This window comes from Cyprinus carpio, chromosome B24 (assembly GCF_018340385.1).
Source record: "Cyprinus carpio isolate SPL01 chromosome B24, ASM1834038v1, whole genome shotgun sequence".
In the NCBI taxonomy this organism is placed as follows: Eukaryota; Metazoa; Chordata; class Actinopteri; order Cypriniformes; family Cyprinidae; genus Cyprinus; species Cyprinus carpio.
In genome coordinates this window covers 7576083-7594756 of record NC_056620.1, presented here as the reverse complement: position 1 = coordinate 7594756, position 18674 = coordinate 7576083, and the positions used below count along the sequence as shown (strand labels likewise).

Here is an 18674-nt window from a genome sequence, read left to right as displayed (position 1 = left end):
TACAATAAGCTACAGTGTGCGTGTTTACGTAAATACATAACTTGTAACGAATAAGTTTTTTTTTCTTTCTCCTGTGTAACACTGACACTGTAATGAAAAGCGATACCAAGCAAACATTCAAAAGGAGCTGATTCTTAAGAGTTGTACCTTAAATTAGTTAAATAACTTAACTTAAAATTACACTAGAAACTTAATATATATATATATATATATATATATATATATATATAGTAATGAACTTTGGGAAAACAAGAACTTTGGGAGAAGAAAACACTAAAAACGACTGAAAAAATTGATAGAAATATTGTTTAAGAGAGTTCTGAAACTTCCAAGCACAAATTCAAATAAATAAATAAATATAAAGTATCCACTGATGTCATTTTCATTAAATGCATCTAACTGTCTTTCTGTAATAATAACAATAATATAAAATAAATAAATACACTTTATGACAAAATAACTATAAAACTTAAACATTTAATACAGAAAACAAAGCAATTAATATAAGCTTCTGGGATGTAATTTATCATGTTAAAGAAATCCTGTTATGTATTTTTCAGTGACCTGATTGTGAATGATTATAATATATATATATATATATATATATATATATATATATATATATATATATATATATATATATATATATATATATATATATATATATAGGGTAAAATTGAGATATAATAATAGCATAAAAAGGTGGGTATAAAGTTATGTACGCATCTTTGAAACAGTGATTCCTTTTCCATATTCAAAAATTTAATAAACATCTAACAACATCTATTAAACATAAAACCACATCACAAATTAAAATATAATATAAATATTTTAAAGCAAATAAACCTCTGGCAACTCAGCTTAAAAAAAGTGTATTTTTGCATCCATATTTGTTGTCTGACTAATCAAAACATAATATGTAATATGTCTGTGTTTAAGTAAATAAATCACTCCATCTAACTCAAATCTAATTCTCATTGCATTATTTCAGCAGCACAGCCATCGATCTTGGGGTGAGAAATAAAATGACAAGCTGGGGAATGTTTAAACTGTCTTCTAAAAACCCTAACCACCAAATGATTCATTGGAAATTGCTGCATAGGGTTTACTTGACTCCAATGAAACATTTTTTTATGGATCTGTCATCTTCTCCTAAGTGCAATCTCTGTTCACAAGGATCTTTAGGCACATTTTTGCCTTTTTTTTTGGGAGTGCCCTTCTCTCTCTCCTTTTTGGACTCTTCTCTCACAGGACCTTTCTTATTTGTTGGGTACTGAGATTTGTTTGACTCCACGCCATTTTTTCATGAATGACTTTTGGGACCTCACCTTGTCCGTCCAACAAAGATGTTTACTGTTAGCTGCTCTCACTGCAGCAAAAAAATTGCTAGTCAACCATTGGAATCCTCCTCACACAATGGACAGACGAACCTGGGCGGTATATTTGTTGGACATTATCTCGATGGAACTCTCAACTTCTCGTATACATGGGTCTAATGTGAAAACTGTTAATTTATGGCATTCATCTTTTAATGTCATGTCATCTTTTCTAAAATCTTTGTAAATATTATTTTATTGTATTTTATGTATTAATATTACTTAATTTATTATTATTATTATTTATTTTACTTTATGTATTCATTTATTATTTTTCTTCTTTATCCTTATTCTACCAGGGGTGGGATGGGTTGGGATGGGTTCTAAATTTGCACAATTGCTTTTTGCTTGATACTACTGTTCACAGAAGAAAATTCAATAAACAGTTGTTAACAAAAAAAAAGAAATAAAATGACAAGCTTGGACGGGAAAGAACTCTGTCTTTACACATTAACTTAAACTTAAACATTGAAAGGAGAAATGTGCCTCCTGTTATTCCTAATCAATATACATAATCAATATACAGGGAAATTAGGATGTTAAAAAAGACCTTCTGGGCCCACAATCAATCAATGGGGCAGTAACAGATTTTTTCACAGTTGAAAATCACTCTCTAATCTGTTAAGCAGGATCTGACTGCGCGTGTGGCCGACAAGTTAAGTCAAGTAGAGTTAATTTTATGCCATACAGGCAACTGATGTGTCTGTTTGAAAGAAAAATCCAATAAGATAATGGTTGTGTGGTATGTTAGTGATCAAAATCAATTTACCATAAAACATGTGGTTCTCGTATATGCATTCACAGCAATTTAAGCCTGTTAGAGTAAAATAAAAAGAGCTTGCAATAATGTATGCATAGATCATGCTGAAATTTAATGTACCCATGACACTTTTTTTAAGCTTTTCAACTTCAGTGACAATAATCCTATATATATATATATACATATATATATATATATATATATATATATATATATATATATATATATATATATATATATATATATATACATACACGAACATTTGCGAATATGAGAAGAGATGGGGGAAATGCAAAGTTATGTGCTCAAAACAACCAGTGTACCCAGCAGAAAACAAACCCAATATAGCTCAAAACAACCAGTTAACAAATGTACCCAGCTGCAGATTTATAGTTACCAAAAACAGAGGTAAATGTAGAAAAAAAAGGGGGAAAAAAGAACAAGCCAAGCAAAACCCTCTGAACAAGACCATCCATTACACATAACATCTAACATTTATATATGTCAACTACAAAAGCCACATTCATGTGTGTTCATTGTACATGTAAGGATTTGGTGCATTTGGAATTCATTGGAACTGACGTTATGAATAATGTTTTCTGTTCCAAAGTGTTTTTTTATTTCAGATGGCTGAAATAAGTCTGAAAGTTCTGGACACAGATAACACATGATACACCTTTCTATTTTGTTAACTCACAATCATCCATTCTGCTGAAGTGGATGGAGAAACTGATATAGACATGTAGGTAGTCAGCACTCTTTGTAAATCTCTCTTAGAGAGATGGATGAGAAAGACAACATACAAAAAAAAGAACAAAACAAAGAGTAAGTCAAAGCAAGAACATGGATTGGTTATCTTCACCCGAAACCATAAAATAAAACATCAAAGAGGAGCTGGATCCCAGGGATTGAGATTTTGCCTGGAGGCAAGTAACCGTTGGTCTCCCAAGAACATATTCCGAAGATATATACTCGAAGAGCCAAAGCACACATCAAAAACAGCAGTGGTGCCAGAGCGGTTCTTGAGGAGAAAGAAAGAGGTACAGGTCCCTCCTTGGCCCACTTTGAGCCCCTGATCTCACCCAACCAAACAAAAATCAATACCTAATGACTAACAACTCAAAATGACACACACCACAAAACAAAACTAAAAACAATAACATACAATAAAACACTTTTTACCATACAGTGAATGGGAAAAACACGTGGTGATTCACTTTTGAAGATTGCGCACACTTTTATGTATGAATCTGGCAAGCAAAGCAGCTTCTCGAACAATCGAGGTATAATGACCTACTGCCATGATAAAGGAAAAATATTAAAAATATTTAAAAAAAATCTAACTTTCCAAAACACATGTACCAAGTTAAATATATACCAAATATATACCAAGTACTTATAAACCTTTTTTTTTTTATTTTGTCTGTTTGTTTGGGGGAAAAAAAATCCACAAAAAACTTCATAACAGTCTGCAAAAGTCTTCTCTATGTTTTTTTTTTTTTTTTTTTTTTTTTTGGACTGGACAAAAGTTTTTCAAAACTAGAAAAAAAAAAGAAAAGTAAATGATTATACCAAACTATTCCTTTAAATAAACACTCTCAAAACAACTTAATAAGTAACTAGAAATAATAAGAAGTCTGACTGGCTGCATTTAAGAACAAAGGACAAATAACAAAGTGGCAAGAATATGTACTATACAAATATTACAGAAACCTCAATTCATAGTTCTTTCCTGTGCTTATGAAGACTTATTACACGTCACATCACTTGACAGGTTTTTCAGCTTTCACCAGTCCTGTCATTCATGAATTGGTAGTCAGCAATTTAACTCTGCTGTTGCTTGTTTGCTTTGTTTTTTGTTGAAAAGACTCAGTGGGGATTACCAGCTGGTTAACACAATGAGATTTCTCATCTTGAAGTGTTCAATCTTGAACCCAGTATACACTCCACAAAGGAGAGATTATTGAGAACTAATCCACTGAATGCTCAAAGGCTAAAGAGGAGAAAGCATTGCTCTTGTACCTAAAACAGCCAGTACAAGTGGAGAAGATGCATTATTTTAGTGCAGTTGGTGGAGATCTCCTTTTCTTCACTTCACACAATATTGGGATATCTCCGTCTCACTGCTTGAGGTTTCTGGTGTCTGTGAATATAATCTATTAGTGTAAAACTCAAACCACTACAGCGCACTCTGCCCCTCACCCTGCCCTAAAATCAAAAGGGATATTTGTGAGATTATTTTGAGGCTGTCAAAAATAATAAACGCAAAACTGTATCCACTTCAGCTATTTAAGTAATTTTCTGACTGACAGTATCCCGAGGGGGGGTTCTGAAATGACAGCATAATGAAAGTGGTATGCGAGTTGTGTCTTATCGACAGGGATTAGAGGGGAGAAATGAAAAAGGAGAGGTTGCTGAGCCCTGTGTGGCATAAATTTGATAATCTAATGGACAGCAGTGGAAAAGCGTGCTAATTTTGCTAAAGTGTGAGACCTTTATACGCCCCTGGTTCCACACAGCTTCTTCTTTTATTCATGAATTTTAGTCTCAGACTCACTTTATTTTTCTTTTGTGTCATCGCTTTCTCACGTTCTTTCTCGTTACATTGATGCAATAGCCCAAAGAGGTTATTAATATCTCTATGTACTGTATGAGCACAGTGCAAGCAAGCGTGCACATTTTAATCCCCTTTTGTCATTTTTTATTGGGTACTGCTGTACTGATATAAGTATTTTGGTTATACTGTCCTACAGACAATAAATAAATAAAATAAAATAAAAAATAAAACTCAAGGCAGTTATCAATATTCTGATTTTATATAAGTGTATTTCATGCCTGGACTTTTTCTTTGTTGCCACAAGAATGTGGGTCACTTCTACCAGCAACTCAAATCAAACTTTATGAGCCACCACTGAAAATCTTATTTCACGCTTGTAGGCTACTGATAGGAAGTATTTGAATATTGGGTCAAAGAGTGCTAATTTCATTCTCACTAGTGTCTTCTGTCACTTTAGAAGAGATTATGTAATTTGGAACATAAAGATTATTAATTTCTAATATTGATTAACTTTGTAATTATTCATTTAATGTGGGATTGGACAGTATGGAAAGTTCTCACAATAAATTACTAAAAACTACTTTCCAAAACTTCACACCAACTTTGTTATTTTATATAAGGATCTAACAATAGTAATTCTGACTGATAAATGTAAGCCAATAATTAATTTACATGTTATAATTTACATGTTGTGGCAATAAATGGCTGATTTTTAAATGCTATAAGTTTAGACGTCACAATATGAAAACATTTGAGATTTGCTAAAGATTACATTTAGCAGTGCTATTAAATTATCAGTGTTTTAAAAGATTAACTTTAAGCTAGTGTTAGATGACGGCAGAGGTAATGGGAAATGAACATGATAAATTACATATTTAATATTCGCTGACATGGCACTGCTATATTGTGTATGCCTACTTCTGTAATCTAAGATACACAACACTCAGTGTGGCTGGATATATTTGTCACATTTTACACACATTAAAGTAAACAAAGCACAAAGCGAGGAAAGAATCATAGATGTTAGATAAGTCCTTTTCACTCGTGTTTGTCCAGTTTATTTTCAAAAGTTTACTATGTGTGGATTGATTTGTGGGTGGGGAGTGTCCTCTGTTTGATCACAATAGCCAGTACAACATTGTGTTGATCAGCTGAGTGATTAGGTCCAATAACAGCCACCCGTTCTGATACTGTGATGCTTGATGAATCACATGTCTCAGACTGTTGTGTGCAAGTCCACTACAGTAACTCCTCTCGCTGAAAGGCGAACTAACATCCCTCTGGAGCAGCTATCAATTGGAGAATTGCTAGTAATATTTCATCAAACTGCAATCTGCATGGTTAACATCAACTCTTGTTTAAAGAGAACCTAGGCTTTTTGTCTTGGATCCTAAACTATGGTGTTTGAAGGGGCTGTGCTTGTCATAAAGAAAAAAAAATCCTCAGACTAAGGAGTGGTAGAAAAAACTCCAAACATCAGCCTGTCTTTTGGACAGAGGAAAAGGTGGTCTTAGAGGACGGGTTATGACCTCCCAAGAACAAATTCCTCTGATACACCCCAGTGTATACAGGTAACCGATTGATGAAGATACTATGGTAATACAGAACAATCATATAAATAAATATATTCTGGTTCATCAATGTTCAAATGCCATTTAGTGTCCAAGTCATGATCACAATCTATTTTATTGCTCAAAGATATCTATCATGGCTCGGGAGATTTAAAGGGATAGTTCACCCAAAACAAAAACAAACAACAAAAAAAATCTCACCCTTTTGTTGTTCCAAACCTGATATTTAAAAAAAATAAATAATTGTAACCGAACAGTTTTGGGGACCATCCATTATATGGTCACTTTGGTCAAGTTTATTCTTAGTATGGTGAACTATCCCTTCAACAGAGTCATGTTTTGTCAATTCTGTCTCAGATGTTTCTCATTTAATTTAGGGGAAATAAAAACAGAATCTATTTGGAAAAAATACATAAAATTATTTTGTAGCACTCTAAAATTAATATGGCAGATAATTTGGTTTGAAAATATGTTTGAATTTTTAATGAAATTTCTGACTTCAGATTGCAGTGTTTTGGCAAATATAAGCACAGTCTCAGATAACATTAAAATCTCTTTTTAAATTCTACAGGAGATGCGTATTTCAGGATATGGTCTTTTTTTCCTATGGTCTTTTTCTCAGAAATAAAATAAAATAAATAAAAATAAAATAAATAAAATTAAAAATAAAATAAAAATCAGGAGACCTGTTTGTCAATGAATCTGTCTAAATTAATTATGTCAATAAGAAACAATCAAGATTTTAAAGAGATCTAATTTTTAGACAAATTTGTACCCAAAAGTGAGCTAAACCTGACAAAACCTCCAAAAACCTCCCATCCTCATTTGTAAAACTGGTATAAAAATAAAGTAAACAAAGGTTGTTGTTTTTTTTTTACTAAAAATGCAGAAAGTTTTCTGTAAGGGGTAGGTTTAGGATAAAAACCATTGTAATGTCAAAAAATATACAAGTAATACACAAAAAAAACCATTATGCCAATGGAATGTCCCCATTTAGACAGGTGAGTAAACGTGTGTGTGTGTGTGTGTGTGTGTGTGTATGTGTGTGTGTGTGTGTGTGTGTGTGTGTGTGTGTGTGTGTGTGTGTGTGTGTGTGTGTGTGTGTGTGTGTACACGTCACTTGTCACTCAGAGGAGAACAGTGACAAATGACACCCATCTTCCAATACACTTATCACAGCGCAGGTAACACACACAGGCGGCAGCATGACTGAGATGAAATGGGAATGTGAGGGAAAGATTCTATAAATGGAGGGGATGAGTAGATGAGGGATGATAAGAACAGCACTGCAGTTTGGAATGACACATCCTGAGATGGCTTGGCACCCAGGAAAACCAGTTGAAAGCTTATGAAGAGGTGTTCGGGAACATAATATCATTCCATCCTGAGAATCAAGAAAAAAAGAGAAAGCAATGACAGATAAATTCAGGGTAAAGCCTTCATATTTAAACTCAGTTAACCTGTTCATCACTCAAAACTATGATTTGGCGTCATGAGTCTTCATGAGAATATACTGTAGGCTGAAAAGAAATCATATGGACTATGAAAAATGTAGACATTCATGAAAAGATCTTCTTCTGTACTCCACAAATAATAATAAAAAAAAGAGTTTAAAATGACATGAGAGTGAGTAAAAGAGAATTTTCTTTTTTGGCTGAACCATTCCTTTAAGCCACAGGCACATACAAAATTAAGCAAACATACAAATCCCACACATAAACAACCATGCCCACACACATACTCTGGGGAGTTCTGTAATGAATGGAGTGCTCTGAGAAACAGGTGCTGCTCCACTTTTGAAATACACTCTCATTTCATAGCTTTTGGGATCCCCTCTGCACCACTTCCCTCTCTTGTGTAATTGACCTGATACAGATGAAAAAAGAACAATACAGTTTAAGGCAGAGAAATATGCCTTGACCATAAAAACTAAAGCCTTATTAGCCTGCCACACCTGTACTGTTGGTTGTGGTCTTTTGTTTCACACTGGTTTTCCGTTTATCTAACATTCAGCGCAGATTCAAACCCAACCTAAATACTGTATACACCACCAGGTGGAGCTATTGTGACTCAAAAGTGCAATAATTAAATTGTACTGATACCCCAGCACATTCTGTTTAAGGAAAAATCAAAATAAATAAGAACATCCCAAATAAAACCAACCTACCTAAAAAAAAGTTATATTAGAAAGTAATTACTAGGTGAGATTTGAAAAACACATTCTAGATAAAGTTTAAGGAGGGTAACCCAAGTATTCTCCAGTTTCACTACCACCTACAGATACCACACACATTATATAAGCAGAGGAGGCCATACACTGCTTGTGCTCTTCTCAGTGCAGGCATATAAGAATGAGCAGTATGGTTAAACAGGGAAAAATGAAGAAACAAAAAACAAACAACATGCAGACCAAACAAAAAAAAAACAATTTCCACAAAAAAAAAAATGATTTCATAAAAAAAAAAAAAAAATCTCATAAATGCAAATCTCTAACTGCATGAAACAATCATTTATATCTTATAAAGAAGCTTCTTCCATATATATATATATATATATATATATATATATATATATATATAGCTTGTAACACTCAAAAGAGAAAGAAAATTGACCCTCTTACTCTATAGCACTCATTATTCTAATTTGATTAAAAAAAACATGCCCCTGTTACACTCGCACTCTATTTATTTAGTAACAGCTTGTTTTCTTTAAAAAAAAGAAAAAGAAAAAAAAACTAATACAAGGTTCTCTAATCTTTTTGTATTCTATCTGTTTTCTTTTTTATTTATTATATTAGTAATTGATAAAAGCAAAAAAAAAAGCCTTCTAACACTAGCTTGCTCTATTATTTTACTATTCTATCTTTTTATTTTATTTTATCACTTCCAAATTAATTCTTATTTTATCATTTGAATAAAAAAAATCACTTGCTTACTACGATTACTTCATTAAGCTAACTGAGACTTGTTATAGCACTTGCATATCATTGCTCATTTGTTGATTTTGATTGCTTCCATTTATAAGTCACTTTGGATAAAAGCATCTGCTAGATGACTAAATATAAATGTAATTGTACTTGAGCACATGTTGTCTGTATTATAACTTCTATACCGTCCTATTGGACATATTAATGGTTTTTCTTCAACTTTAGGCAACTTGGATAATTTTTTATCATGCACACCCCTTCATCACTTACATCTGCTACTAAATTTCAATATGCTACTAAAGATTAATGATTACACTATGATCTAAACACAGACTGAAATAATAATGTAGACAATTTTAATTGTCCAACATTTCTTTCATAACCAGCCACAAGCTGTAATTTTTTACAGAATTGTAATTCGTTCAAAAGGTTCATGGGGCCAAAAGTGAATGAACTCATGAAATATAGATAGATAGATTCCCAACATGTTTTCTAAAAAGTAAAAAGTAAAAGTAAATCATAATTGTATACCCATAGCATACATTACACTGCTCTAACTGTAATCATCCTTGCCAAAATTGTGGTTAAATGTTCAAGAACAGAATCTATTTACAAAATCTATGTCTCCACAATCCATACAGGAATAATACTATCATAAAGCACATCTTAAAGTCCTTGGCCAAAAATGTTTGCATTTATAAGGACCTATAACTCTATAAAAATGACACTCTGCAAATGTAGACAAAGTTTCTTAAAAGGTTGTCAATGCTCTAGGCTGGTCTATAAAGAAAAAACAGGGGTGGTGTCAGTGTCAGACATAACAGAGGGCCTCTTGGGAACTTGTTGCAGTTTGCTTTTGTTGACCAGTCCCAGGCAACAGGACATGTGCTGAAGCAGGCTGAAGAGATCCTTCTGAAAGCGAATGCCGATAAATATGTACAGGATGGGATTCAGACAACAGTGTGTGTAGGCAAGACACTTCACAATTTGCCCAGCCATGTCTAAGCTTTGCATGACTTCACAGTTTGTTATTGTAGCATTGTTGGCTTGGCCTGCTTCTATACTCAGATATCCACTGAATGGTAAGAACAAAAGCAGCCATAACTGCAAAGATGACCCTTAAAGCCTTGTGTTTTCCAAAGCTTCAAGCCTGCATGAGTTTACGAATAATGACTGAGTAACACAACACAATGACAAGCAATGGAAGTAGGAAGCCGACACAGATCTGTAAAGCTAACACCAAGACTTTGGTACGGTTGTTGTCTGTGATTGAGTACACCATGACACAGGAAGTGCTCTGGGAGTCAATGTTTTTCACTTTAGTGAAGAGAAATTCTGGTAGCGCTAAGAAGCAAGAGGCGAGCCACACAAAAACACAAGTTATCTTTCTATACAGCATTCGTTTGTTTTTGTAGTTGTGTGCTTCGGTTACATGAACGATAGCAATGTAAAGGGCAAACACCAAAGCAACAGAAGATCAGCCACTGCCAGGCAAAAACCACCATGCAAACATCATGGTTGAAAACCCACCCCAGGCAAGTTCCCAAAAGACGTGCCTAGGAACAGAAGATCAGCCACTGCCAGGTTGAGCAGGTACACATCAGTCATGGTCTTGAGGCGGTTACGCACAGTTGTGAAGATGCAGACAACAAGTAAGTTGCCCAAAGCCCCCACAACAAAGATGATCCAGTAGAAAGGGGGCTCGAAGGTCTTACTGAACTGTCGCACCAACTCTTTGTTACATAATCCACCCAGGTATGATTTATAGTTTCTAGGAACATACTGGCCTCTGTTTTGGATTGCCAAGCTCCAATATGGAAAAAATCTAAAAAAAAAATATATATATATATATGGGGAGCTCAAGCCAAGCCTCAGGTTCAAGACCCCTTTCGAGGACAGCAAGCCAAGTTAGTTTACTGTTATCTAGCAGGACTGAATGAGCAAACTTGTGAACTTGCAATACTGAGCATGAGTCATGTGGTCAGCTTGATACTTTATTATAATTGTTATTATTACTATTTTTAAATCATTTTGGCACTCAAAAACCCTCTTTAATTCTCATTATATGGTAAAGAGTGGCCTGTACATTCTTCAAAATATCTTCTTTCATGTTTAACAGAAGAAAGTAAGTAATAAGAGTTTGAAATGATATGAGGTTGTGTAAATAATTTTTGTGTTAAATATTCCTTTAAATTCTCTTACTTTCATTTAAATTCTGCATACCATGGCAGTTTGATGATGTTATTTTATTGAAATTAGGTTATCACTTGTCAAAATGCTGACTAATAAATTTAAAAGTTTGTTTCCCACTGTCTTTTCAGACAACAATCTACAAAAACTACAACCACTTCCACAACACACTCTCACAACATTCTATCTACAATACAGTAGATAAAATAAATTTGACCACAACACCTTTAAAAAGTGTGACATCACGCCCCAGTGAGCTCTGACAATCTAAATTTATGAAACGTTCCACAGCTTAGCTCAGGTGCAGGTGTCTCTAGTGGAGAAACCACACAAGTACACCACATCCACATCCTCTTTCAACCATTTCTAAAACTTGCACAAACAGATAGAGCATTACCCCCTCCCCTCAGAGGTCTTCATACTCAGACCCCCTTTGGAGCATGTCAAACGCTAAATTTTGTTCCATCCTGACACACATACACCAGCAATTGCACATCTAAGGACCCCTCTGTCAAGTTCCTGAAGTTTGCAGATGACACCACACTCATCGGACTCATTCAGGACGGTGACGAGTCTGCTTACAGACAGGAGGTTAAAGAGCTGGCTGTCTGGTGCACTCTCAACAACCTGGAGCTTAACACGCTCAAAACAGTTGAGATGATAGTGGACTTCAGGAGAAACCCCCCTGCTCTCCCCCCACTCACCATCATGAACAGCACTGCAGTGGAGTCATTCAGGTTCCTGGGCACCACTATCTCTCAGGACCTGAAGTGGGACATTCACATTGACTCCATTGTGAAAAAGGCCCAGCAGAGGTTGTACTTCATTCACCAGCTGAGGAAGTTTAACCTGCCACAGGAGCTGCTGAAACAGTTCTACTCCGCCATCATTGAATCCGTCCTCTGCACTTCAGTTACTGTCTGGTTCAGCTCATCTTCTAAATCTGACCTCAGAAGACTACAGAGCGTAGTCCGGACTGCTGAGCGAATCATCGGTACAACCCTCCCTTCTATTCAAGAACTGTACTTATCCAGAGTGAGCAAAAGGGCTGGCAAAATCACTCTGGACCCCTCACATCCAGCACACTACCTCTTTGAACTGTTGCAATCTGGTCGACGCTACAGAGCCCTGAGCACCAGAACGACCAGACACAGGAACAGTTTCTTCCCTCAGGCCAATCCATCTAATGAACACTTGATAATAACTGTGGAACACACAACCACTATTTATATTTATATACACATACACTTATTTATCTAACACACATACTTAGTGTACACTTAAATGTTTGCACATAATATACCTGTACATACATAACTGCCTATTGTAATATACCTGCACATACAATTGTCAATTTGTATATTGTCATTCCTTACCTACTTAATTGTATTTTTTATTCTTTTATTCTTAATATAACCTGTATTCTTGGTGTATTATGCTAATATGACTCTACATTAAAAACAATTCACTATTGTTCTGTCGCCGTCATTCTGTTGCACTGCGGAGCTTCTGTCACGAAAACAAATTCCTTTTAAAAACTAGTAAACATACCTGGCAACCTGTAATGCTTGTATGATCAATATAATTTAATATAGGAATAATATGACTAGCAGGAACAAAACAAAAATAAAAAAAAAAAAAAAAAATAAAAAAAAAAAAAAGAAAAAAAGAAAACAAAAATAAAATAAAAAAAATAACTAGAAAGAGGAAAGTGAAACAAAAATGTTAGATGATGGTCGTCAGGCACATGCACACATACAGTTATGGCCAAAAGTTTTGAGAATTACAAAAATATTGGAAATTGGAGGAAAGTTGCAAAAAGTTTATATGATGGTCGTCAGGCACATGCAACATAGTGCAAATAACGTTCTCCAAATGTTATTCTCAAACATGATCAGAATGCTTACAGAAAGTCATTGCCAATAGTCTTCTTTGCCATGAACATTACAAAAATCCAAAAAAAACCTTTCCACTGCATTTTGGATTGCTGCTTAAGTTTTTATAATAGCAATTTGCATATACTCCAGAATGTTATGAAGAGTGATCAGATGAATTGCATAGTCCTTCTTTGCCAAAAATTAAACTTAATCCCAAAAAAACCTTTCCACTGCATTTCATTGCTGTCATTAAAGGACCTGCTGAGATCATTTCAGTAATCATCTTGTTAACTCAGGTGAGAATGTTGACGAGCACAAGGCTGGAGATCATTATGTCAGGCTGATTGGGTTAGAACGGCAGACTTGACATGTTAAAAGGAGGGTGATGCTTGAAATCATTGTTCTTCCATTGTTAACCATGGTGACCTGCAAAGAAACGCGTGCAGCCATCATTGCGTTGCATAAAAATGGCTTCACAGGCAAGGATATTGTGGCTACTAAGATTGCACCTAAATCAACAATTTATAGGTTCATCAAGAATTTCAAGGAAAGGTTCAATTCTTGTAAAGAAGGCTTCAGGGCGTCCAAGAAAGTCCAGCAAGCGCCAGGATCGTCTCCTAAAGAGGATTCAGCTGCGGGATCGGAGTGCCACCAGTGCAGAGCTTGCTCAGGAATGGCAGCAGGCAGGTGTGAGCGCATCTGCACGCACAGTGAGGCGAAGACTTTTGGAAGATGGCCTGGTGTCAAGAAGGGCAGCAAAGAAGCCACTTCTCTCCAAAAAAAACGTCAGGGACAGATTGATCTTCTGCAGAAAGTATAGTGAATGGACTGCTGAGGACTGGGGCAAAGTCATATTCTCTGATGAAGCCCCTTTCCGATTGTTTGGGGGCATCTGGAAAAAGGCTTGTCCGGAGAAGAAAAGGTGAGCGCTACCATCAGTCCTGTGTCATGCCAACAGTAAAGCATCCTGACACCATTCATGTGTGGGGTTGTTTCTCATCCAAGGGAGTGGGCTCACTCACAATTCTGCCCAAAACACAGCCATGAATAAAGAATGGTACCAAAACACCCTCCAACAGCAACTTCTTCCAACAACCCAACAACAGTTTGGTGAAGAACAATGCATTTTCCAGCACGATGGAGCACAGTGCCATAAGGCAAAAGTGAGAACTAAGTGGCTCGGGGACCAGAATGTTGAAATTTTGGGTCCATGGCCTGGAAACTTCCCAGATCTTAATCCCATTGAGAATTTGTGGTCAATCCTCAAGAGGCGGGTGGACAAACAAAAACCCACTAATTCTGACAAACTCCAAGAAGTTATTATGAAAGAATGGGTTGCTATCAGTCAGGATTTGGCCCAGAAGTTGATTGAGAGCATGCCCAGTCGAATTGCAGAGGTCCTGAAAAAGAAGGGCCAACACTGCAAATACTGACTCTTTGCATAAATGTAATGTAACTGTCGATAAAAGCATTTGAAACGTATGAAGTGTTTGTAATTATATTTCAGTACATCACAGAAACAACTGAAACAAAGATCTAAAAGCAGTTTAGCAGCAAACTTTTTGAAAACTAATATTTATGTAATTCTCAAAACTTTTGGCCACGACTGTAGACATCAAAGGAGGCTTGAGCACTTGACCTTTTACTTCCTTGAGAGAATTTGTATTCTATTTTTTTTTTTTTTTTTTTTTTTTTTTTTTTTTTTTTTAAATATATAAATAAATATATGTGTGTCCATGTGTGTGTTTCTGTTTGTGCACATTTCCCTGTCAAACAAATAAAAAAAAACTAAATATCAGGTTGGGTCAGTAAATGTTGAGACTGTCAAGTTCTGATGCCTTTCTCCCCTCCACAGGAATGACCAGTGTTGCCAAGTCTGTGGATGTGGATGTGGTCTGGTCGTGCCGGGAGATGGCATCACAGTATGTTAAGGGGTGCAGCATTTCCGTCACACGCTTGAGGTATTCAGCCAATCACAACGCACTGGATTCACTTCTCAGAACAATGAGCTTAGTAAAAATTGAAGCATTTCAGAAAGGTGGGGCATAGAGGAGCAAAAATAAGTCAAGTCAAGTCACTTTTATTGTCACATCACCACAGCACATGTGCCTTGGTGAGTGAAATTCTTTGGAGCGTGCTCCAGAAATTGCAGAAACAATTTACATATAAACATACAGATGACAATGTGCAATATACACATACATTTACTCAGTACACACAGTGTACTATTAGACATACATACAGTTAGCAATACAAATTATACGCAATATGTACGTACATACAGTTAGTTAGCACTACACATTATACACTATACACAGTATGTACACATTCTACATTATGTAGACATATATACGCATAAAAATACGCTAAGGTGCAACAGATTATACATGATTATACATGAGATATACATGTACATTATGTGGAAAATAATGTTCCTTAATAAACTAAAACCCCATAAAAAAATTGAATTAAACCAAACACACAAGACAACGAAAATTTTAGCAATGCCATATAACCCCAATCAACAATTAAAATGCGCTGATTTGCTTATATTTCACACAAGGCACTGCAGATGAATAGGATAAACAAAATAATTAAATATATACTTGAAGCTAGTAGCATAGAAAACAATCACATTGTGGCTTAGTTTTCTTTGTTGTTGCCTGTTCTTGTGATAAAATTAGTGAATGCTAAAGAACACCATGGTCTCAGTGTGAAGTGATTATTTAGACGTCTGTTGAAAAATGAAACTACATGAAACAATTGGCTGAATGTGATGGAATTGAAATAAATTGGTAAGTATAAGTCAGTTGTGTTAATATATTAAGCATTTTGTTTATAAAAAATAAAAAATAAAATAATTTTACAGTGTAATCTTTCAACCTACGTGAGAACATAAAACATAAAATAAAAATAAAAAAAACTCCCAATCACACAACAAACATTCAAAAACAAAAATAACACTCTAAACCCCTCATGTTGTGCTTTGATTTTCCAGTGGTGGTCATGTTGTCACATAATGGCAATAAGTGGTCACACTGGGAAACTGTGATTAAATGACCTATATAATGGGCATGGAGATGGGAAAACAATGAGATGTTCGCCCACAAAACTTTTGTGTCCTCTCAAAAAATGATTGCATTCTCCTGAAAAACTTGAATTTACAAAACGTTTGCCTTCTCACACAAAAAAAAAAAAAAAAAAAAAAAAAAAAAAACAGTACAGTGTTGCTGGATTCTTATGATTATGTAGATACTGCCTTTGTAAAACATTCTCCATGTGACAATTTGTCTATAGAATATGATATTAATCAGATACAGTATAAGTTAGATACAACAGATTTGGAAAAAACCCAATTAGGTTTCAGGCCTTCTAGGCCATGTTTACTTCCACCTTTTATCTTTCCTCCTCTTGAGTTCTTTCAAAACCCGAATGAAAGATATTTAATCAGCTCAACTCTTGGTTAAACTGGGCAAACTGATTTCACAAATGAGTCACTGGTATGTTGATGAGCACTGCAGATCTGGGGCCTGTACCTTGAAGCCGGATTAGCTGGCCAGCCAAGTATGTTTCAGTTTAGTTTGCATCAATTCTGGGTGATAATTACTTAGAAACATGTTATAAGATTTATATATGATTTATATAATTATTATTTGATTTATATTATTATTATTACTCCATTAGTATAACAATTATTATAAATCATTTGTTTTAAATAAATATAAATGAGCTATAGAATCAATAGATAGATCAATAGAATCAACAGAGAATGCATTACAAATCACTATATATGGCCTTACATGTTCAAGTCTCTATCGCTAAATATTAAACTAACTTCACAAGTTTCACTTGTGACTGCACTTTTAGAGCAAGATCATTTCTGTTATTTGTCCTCTTTCTTCAGTGTAAATGTGTTTAAGTTCCTCATATTCTTCTATCTCTTAACCTTTAGCAAAAGAGTTTTGAATCTCACTGGACCTCTCACAAGAAGTGAATCACACTTGCTCTGTGTTGCAAGGCATGTGATTGGATATTTGCCACGTCACACATTCATGTGCACGCTCCACAAACTCAGAATCAAAGCCTGAGTTGACAAAGAAAGTTGATGATCAGCATCATGGTACCAGCCAAGCCAGATTGGAGCACTGTAAAAAATGGAACAAGCTATTTACTTAAAAAAATAAATAAATAAATAAGGTAACAATATTACACTTAATATCTTTGAGTAGTTTTTCAGGCTTGATTTTTTTATGGAATCTACCTGAATAAATCATGTGAAATCTCGTAAATTAATTAATCTATGACACAATGAATTTAATATAATTAGTGAAATGTGCTCAATTATTTTAAGTTGATTCTCAAAATTCTGTGACTTTGAGTTATTTTATATGTTTAAAAGACTGTAGCTATACAGCCAAACAGCTCAAGTTAGGAAAATATTTGAGAAATACTGGAAAGTACTGCACTAGCACTAGCAAAGCTACTGCTCATTGAACAAGGCTTAATACCTTAGAGGAGTAGTATCCATAACCATAAGCTTTGCTTTTCTGCACAATGGTAACTATTGCACTGTGCAATGGAAACTTCCATGTAACAGAAACTCTTTCAAATGTCAAACATAACTGAACATTAAACATTAATAGATGTTTCCCTTCACTCAAACATAAAATAGCATTTAATTTTAAAATTTACTTTCCATATCCAGGCATATGCAAAGCATGCTGGGAACTAACAATCTCCTCTAAAATAAAACTGCAAAATTGAGCTAATTCTCTTAAAATAAATAGGTAGCCTTCTTTCCTTAATTATTTTAGTTTAATCAGTTCCTCAGTTCAAGCCCCAAAACTGCTTAAGTTTCCTTTAAAAAAAAAAAATGAGGAAAACACATCTCTTGGTTTTATTAGTAAAAAGTCCTCAATATTTTCTATACAACACTGAATCACAATTTCTTTAATGAAATCTACACATTATTTTTAATTGTCACCTTAATAAAAAAAAAAAAAAAAAAAAAAAAAAAAAAAAAAAAATTACAAGACCCATGATTAATTTTTTTACAGTGAGTGGTTTGGTTTTGTCAACTCAGAACTAATCCTGTAACCCTGAGTTTTTTCAGCCACCATCTTGGTACAGGCCCTTTTGTAAGAATACTGGGTAATACTTTCTATAAAGCCCGTATTTATATTACATTATAAGGGTATTCTTAAGGCATTATAATGAGTGCATAATGCATTATAAAAAAACTATAAAATATGTTGTATCATCTCATGAATATTCATAAGAACAGTTTTAATATACTATAATATTTACTTATTTGTGGTTATAGCGTTTAAGAGTATGATGATTTATAACACAATCAACACATTGCATCCACTTTTACATTGGATTATACTTCTTATAGTTATAATGTATTATAAGTC

The 18674-nt window shown here is 34.6% G+C and overlaps 1 protein-coding gene across 1 annotated transcript; it reads right to left on the bottom strand.

Annotated features, from left to right (window-relative positions):
* Positions 1-9943: 9943 nt before the first annotated feature.
* ccr9b (chemokine (C-C motif) receptor 9b) lies at positions 9944-13319 on the bottom strand. Its single transcript, XM_042751896.1, is given in 5 exon segments — positions 9944-10277; positions 10279-10658; positions 10660-10741; positions 10743-10979; positions 13288-13319. Coding segments are annotated over 5 exon segments (1038 nt in total). The 3' UTR covers positions 9944-9970.
* Between the last annotated feature and the right edge of the window lie 5355 nt (positions 13320-18674).